This window comes from Seriola dumerili, unplaced genomic scaffold (genome assembly GCF_002260705.1).
Source record: "Seriola dumerili isolate Sdu_G_001 unplaced genomic scaffold, Sdu_1.0 BDQW01000081.1, whole genome shotgun sequence".
Classification (NCBI taxonomy): domain Eukaryota; kingdom Metazoa; phylum Chordata; class Actinopteri; order Carangiformes; family Carangidae; genus Seriola; species Seriola dumerili.
Genome location: NW_019174336.1, coordinates 3,623,153 through 3,630,191, shown reverse-complemented (window position 1 = coordinate 3,630,191; position 7,039 = coordinate 3,623,153). Strand labels below are relative to the sequence as shown.

The 7,039-nt window shown below is 39.8% G+C and overlaps 1 protein-coding gene across 1 annotated transcript in view; it reads right to left on the bottom strand.

The window, feature by feature from the left end:
• Nucleotides 1-7,039, bottom strand: part of LOC111221104 (myosin-11-like) — a 67,423-nt gene that overhangs the window by 35,809 nt on the left and 24,575 nt on the right. Inside the window, exons 4-5 of the mRNA XM_022744434.1 lie at nucleotides 5,835-5,948; nucleotides 2,506-2,636 (exon numbers count right to left, since the gene is read on the bottom strand). Of these exons, the coding sequence (XP_022600155.1) occupies nucleotides 2,506-2,636; nucleotides 5,835-5,948 (245 nt within the window). The remainder of the gene's footprint in view (nucleotides 1-2,505; nucleotides 2,637-5,834; nucleotides 5,949-7,039) is intronic.

Sequence of the window (7,039 nt, the reverse complement as noted above, 5' to 3'; positions counted from 1 at the left end):
TAATACAATTAAGAGCTTCCATATCTTCTCTTCCTGTTTTACTTGAAGTGGTTTGATCCATAAGTAAGATATGTTTGTGGTTTTAAACCAAAAACATCTAGAGTGTAGTTTTACATCTTCCTCCAGGCATTTCTCGTGAGGTTTTAGTAACAAAGGTTCGTGCGAGCAATCAGAAAGCAAGAGGAGTGCTTTGATACTCCACAGTATTAATAATAGAACCTAGACCTGCTTTATAATCAAAGTTACTCATGGACATTATACTTTATTCATTGGGACTTTAAGCTATAAGAGATGGAGGGGAAAGCTGCACATCGTTCAAGCGTGGGAATAAAAACAGAAGGCTCGTTTGAGAAAGTTCAAGACGTAATGCATCGGCAACAACAATTATTTCATAAACCTCCTAAACAATACTAATTAAGAATCATGAACAAGCCAAGAAACCATTTGTTGAATGTTCTCACATCATAGGAAATAGTGATGTCGAGATTAACCTAGCGCTGCAGCGGAAACGTTACAAGTTTTTTTTACATTTGGGAAAAGTGAATCACTGTGAATCATGGCGTCCGCGCATTTATCAGAAGGTAGATTCATGGCTGATCTAAAAAGAGTCTTTCATTTCCTTACAGCTTAGAAAAAAAATCTAAAGAGGAACATTGTCTGACTGTCTAGAAACTTTTACTGTTACCAACCAGCTTCATACAGGCCCGTACAGACTGAAAACATTGGACGTAGATGGATGGACAAATAGCTTTTTGATCCTGGAGTCTGGTTTTACTTCATGAAGATGTGTGATCCACTGAATCGGTATCGATGCCAGCACTGACATCATTGGGCTGATCAGATTAAATACATTAAAGCTCCATATCTTCCTCTTCCCCTGTGTTTTATTTGAAGTGTTGATCCATAAGAAGATATATTTGTGGTTTTAAGAACCAAAAACCATCTGAGTGTAGTTTTACATCTCCTCTCTCAGGCTTCTCTCTGGGGTTTTAGTAACAAAAGGTCGTCGAGCCAATCAGAAGAGAGGAGTGCTTTGATACATCCACAGTATTAATATAGAACCTAGACCTGCTTTATAATCAAAGTACTCATGGACATCTACCTTTATACTATTTGGGACCTTTAAGCTATAAAGAGGGGGAAGCTGCATCGTTCAAGTGGGAATAACACAGCAGGCTGTGAGAAAGTCAAGACTAATGCATCGCAACAACATTATTTCATAAACCTCCTAAACAATCTAATTAGAATCTGAACAAGCCAAGAAACCATGTTGATGTTCTCCAGTCATAGTAAAGAAGTGATGTGCAGTTAACCTACGCTGCACGGACGTTAACAGTTTTTAAATTTGGGAAAAAGTGAATCACTGGAATCATGGCGGTGCGATTTATCAGCAGGTATGATTCTGTCCCCCAAACTAGAGAGAAAATAAAATAAAAACAAACAATAAAATAAAATTACTTCGATTATGGATACTCATTCTGGACCTTTGGGAACAGTGTATGTAAAAGCTCAAAAGCTCAATTTAGTCCTTATGAAGACGGATTTACAGGCGCATAAACACACACACACACACACACACACACACACACACACACACACACACAACCGCAAATGAATAAAAGAACCATTCACTTTCGTCTTCTCTCTTCTCCCATCTCTCACGCTTTCTCCGCCACACACACACACAAACACACACACACACACACACACACACACACACGCAGGCAGGCCGGATCCTGTTGTTTTCTCTAGTGGAGCAGAACCTGCTGCTGTTACGAGATACAGTGAAACTCCCACAGTCGTGTTTCAGCTCTGTGACAAAACCCCACAAACCAACACAGAGCTGCCTCCTACTCACATGTTCAAACAGCACACAACATGGTCCTGATTTTATAAAGAGGCGAGTCCAGTTTCAGGAAGAACAATCAAGATTTTGCCTTATAGGGATCATAGTGAATGTATTCACAGAGACAGGACAGATGAAGATGAAACGAACCCTGAGAAAACACTTTTTAGTGGATTTTGCCTGTGGTGTTTTGTTTGATGTATGTTTTTATATACCGTGGTATTACAGTCATTATAGCCCTGGTTGTATTTCCTACTTACAGAATCACTATTCTGAGAGTCATGAGTTAATTCTTATGATTTGAAACATGCACGTTGACTGTTGAATTTTACAAATACCTTTTGAGTGTTTCTTTACTAAATGGGATAATATTCTGTAGCTTTTAAGGATGTTTTTTTACTTTTTCACATTTTGCATTAAAGGCTTAAAGAGAGTGGTGTCAACCTCTTGGAAAGAAATTTTAAGAACAATTGAATTTAATTTGGACACGAGGGCTGAGATACATAGAAAGACACTGTCCTTCAAACACATGGACTCTGGTTTCCACCCTGGTCAAATGCCCTAAAGCAACACCCTGAAAATATCCTCTTTGGTGGGCAGAGACTAACACACTCTCATACTGTCCAATAGCTTAGTCAACACATATGTCCTCGACTCACTGTGTGTGTATGTTACTGAGCTCCTGCTCTGTCTGTCTCTGCAGCTGCTGGAGGTCAAAGGTCAGCTCCTCACTCAAAACGGCAATCCTCCACAGTCCTTCTCTTCCAGCGTCGTCCTCACACACCAAGCCCTGACCACAGCAGGAGACAAGAGGAGTTAGAGGAGCCTGCAGGTGTAACACACCGTCTGGCGGCCATATTGGAGGGCTGATAAACTATTGCTAAGTGGAAACCAAACATGTCATCACTAATCCATGATTTCTTTGTTTACATGATGTCAACCTGTTTACATAGTAGCTTCATCTGATGTTAATCTGATCATCATACTAACATACGGCAAGTTAGCATATTTGCATGTTAGTCTTTGCTAACTGGGTAGTTTATGTTTTTGGAGACCAACAAACACTGGAACTTTGTACCAATTGAAGAGCCGCATCCTTCTGACTACACAGTCTACGAAGGTGCGGCCTCGAGTTTGCTTTATTCTCTTATTGAAAAGTGAATAATCTCTGGGACGCAATGAATCTTGTGATATGTGGGGAAACGAGGGTTGCATTTGCAGGAGCCTTTGAAATGATGCAAACAGACTCCAAATGCAGCCTTCCAAGGATGCGGCGCCTGAATTGAGACACTTGGTGACCTCTACTAACCCAAAGCGTAAAACATCATTTCACACCAGTAACACACACTAAACACATTGTACAGACAGAAGAAGTCAAATTGGCTAGTTTCAGAGAGCAAATGTAATAAAGTTGCTGCACGTTGACCACTTTTATTGCTGGGAAACAAGACAGTGCTATGTCCTTAGGCTGCAATTATAGTTATAGTTCTGTTTCCAAATGGCACACCCAATAGTTACCATGGTGAAAGGGAGGATAATGAATGTCAAAGAAAAAAAGAGTGTGCTGACAATAAAAAGTCAGGAGAGTCAAATGCTCCATCATCATATAATATTTAGTCTGGAGTGTATTTGATATGTGAATATACCCATATAACATTTCAGCTCTCAGTAGTCTGCTGTCTCAGTTTGTCAGACATAGCAACATGTTGAGTAAAACAGAAGAGTGATGAATCACCAGCTGAAGGAGGAGAGGGGGAGAGCAGACAGACAAGAGGAGGCGAAACGAGACACACAGACAAGAGGGAAACCAAACGAGACACTTGAGGACATGAAGAGCAAAGAAGAAGTTGGTAGAAGTGAAATCTAACATGGCGTGTCTGAACTCGTTGAGGTGACGGAGTCCTTCAGAGAGCGGCTGTGGGCTGAGAGAGACAACAGACCGACTGAGTCATCCTGGCAGAACATGATGCTCACCCTCATCCTCCCCTTCGTCTGTCTGTCTCTGTCCATGTGACTCAGAATGAGAGACAAACTGGCACTATGTTCACACAGCAGCCAATCTGATCTGTTCTTCAAAGACGATCTTTAGTCCACATTGAAACTTACGAGCAGCAATATAAAATTTCTATTTTCAGACATTTCAATGGTTTTCTCTAGTAATAGCGATGCCAGAGACACAGAGGCAGGCACGATATCTGCTCCAGATGCTGTACATTCATATCCATTTAATGTAGTTCATCCCGAACTGTAAGTATGACTCCAAACGGGCAGTTCTGGATCATTGGACTTGAAGATAAACATCCATCCATTTACCCAGCTGATCTCCATACATTTACTTTCTATCACACTGTTTCAGCGAACTTTGTATTTAAGGTTATGTTTCCGTCGCTTCATCCTTTCACGCAAGAAAAATAGATTTCTTTCAGTTTTATAATCCCTCCACGATCTCCTTATACGTAATACGTCTGTGTCATTTTGCAATAATTTATGGTAATCATGGCCGGACCAATACAGGATTTCTGAGTCCAATGCCAGTACACATATTTGAGAGTTTAAAAATCTGATAAAGATTTATTGACCTATTTCAGATTTTTTTTACACATCCCATAACATAAATACATAAGGTACCCTTAATCTTTTTTTTAACATGCAACCAAGAGTCGAGAATTAAACTTGTTACCACTCTCTGATGGACAAACTGTAAAATGGTGACAAAAAAGTGTCTCAACATACAGTATATCTCTGATATTTCCGAACTTCAGTTTCTTCTCATTGATTGACTGATATGCCACTACTCATCAATTTGTAATGAGCTAACATGGGCAAAATGTGACCGTTTAATCATAACATGTGACAAGTTCCAGTGAGGGTAAAATGAGTTTTGAATTCTCTTATAAACTCAGGATAACCACTGGTTGGTAGCCACTAGCTTATGAAGTTAGCCTGGAAATGACTAAACTCATTTCTCTTGCTTTATTTTTCCCTGCATGTCGTCTAGGAGGTAACCCGATCCCTGTCAGTTCTCTCCACTGTGATATGCGATGATCATGGCTCCATGAACCAAATGGACAGTTTAGGTAAGAGGAGAAAGTCAGAGCGAAACATGACCTGGGGTCAAGTAGAAGCTGGAGAAGACACGTTCTAGCATAAGGTGCTTTTAGTATATGTTTGATGTTTATTTCACTTTTTCACTTGTACTTTCCACCATCATGCTCGCTAACTTTTTAGAAGCCTTTGAAGTCAAACACGGGTCATTATAAGGGAAATGACATTAAAACTCATTTACGAGCATTTAGAACAGTTTTAATTTGATTTTTCTTTCGTACTTTATTGTATTTTCACAATTGAAGCTTCAGGAAAAGAAAGACACTTGACACTAGAGCGGTGCAATAACTTGGATTCGAGCTGCCTGTCTTATCATGACCTCGGGAGACATCGACAACGAGGGAAACCAAAGAGAGAAAAAGAAAGCAGCACACAGATTCTGAGAAATGGAGAGAAAAATTATGCAAATCACATAAAGAGAGTGCTGATAAAAACACATCCCTGCAAAGAGGAATGAGGAGGAATGCAGTTAAGGCAGGGTTGAGCAATTAGCCCTGTACCCTCTAGCAAAGATTCCCGTTTTAAAAACATCAGGTTAAAAAAAAAAACAAAAAAAACTGCTAACTCCAACCTCAGCGAAGATAAAATGACACTTGATGCCTCGGCTGATAATCATCTGTTTTTTACTGGAGGTGTCATGTTTAACGTTCCTGAAACAAGTTCAGTTAAATTTGCGGGGATTTGACTCATTAAAAAGTTTTAATGTTTTCTTCCATCTGTCCAACTGGAGAATTTGGCCTTTAGCTGCTTATCAGATCCTCCACTGACTAAGAAGACATGTATGTTATTTCTATCATTTCACCACATTCGCTTGATTTTATGACTTTTCAAGTATCTTTACATTCGTATATTGATGTTCAAAATGATTTTTCATTTCATTTACCTGGCGGTCCTCAGCGACGGGGGATTGCAAGATGTGAACTTTATCTTCTATCAGCTGCCGTAGTTTGTCCACAGAAGCAGGGAAGTGGTCTCTGTTTCTCTGTAACTCTGGAGACTTGAGAGAAAGGGAGAGAATATTTTCAGTGTTTTATCACTTTATTTCATCACAGTAACCCTCAGTAAATTTGACTCAGTGTGTTTCACAACCAGCAGCTTTAGCAGCAGCCAATCGTCACTGGGACTCTGATCCTGAAGTGGTAACATGTGGTGGTAGAGTGTTTGAAGGACATGCTGCAGATTGTTTTGCCTGAATGTCTAGATGCCATAGTCAGACAGAATCAAGGCAACACCCAATTAGCAAAACATCCTCCTCTGATTCTTTAACAAACTTTTTCATCGGTGTGGAATGGAGAGAGACAGGAACGGTGGGAGAAAGAGAGAGAGAGAGAGAGAGAGAGAGAGAGAGAGAGAGAGAGAGAAAGGCGGAAATGTAGTGAATTGTGCCCTCCAGACTGAGCGCTGTACGACTTCAAAGACTTGCACTTTAGCTCGCTGAGGCACAGAGAGGATGCCCTAAATACCAGCACACAACTGTTCCCCATCTGAGATGTAGAAACACATATGTGGAGTAAAGTTTGTCTGTGGTTCCGTCAGAATAAGACAGAGAGAACGCCTGACTGAAGTCAAGTTTAAAGCACTAGAATAGGACGTCTCACAGTGTGTAATGATGCCTCAGATCATTTGTGATTTTGGTCTTTACAGCAAGACATGCTACCAATCTTCATCTGTGTGGTTCAATGAATTCAGTGTTGTATGTTTATGTATATGACCATAATAGCATTTTAACATTAGTATTATAGCATGGATATAGAAAGTAGTATGGATATTTTTGCAATTTTTGTCTACAGTGTTTAGTTCAGCTTATACATAAGAATGTGCATTTTAAAATGCAATTAGCAAAAGTAAAAACTTGCTGCAACTTTTCATTAATTCATCTGGGGCTTATTTTCTTTATCAATTCATGTCATCTATGAAATGTAAAAACGAGTGAAAAATGCTCATCTCAAGTTCTGAGATCTGAAGCACATGTCTGCTCGTGTCGGGTTTTGTTCAACCATGAGTCAAGAATTTAGAAAGACATAAGTTGGAAGGGGTACAACAGCAATTTAGCATTGTTCTTTCACTAAGTTGGAGGAGTTACATGAG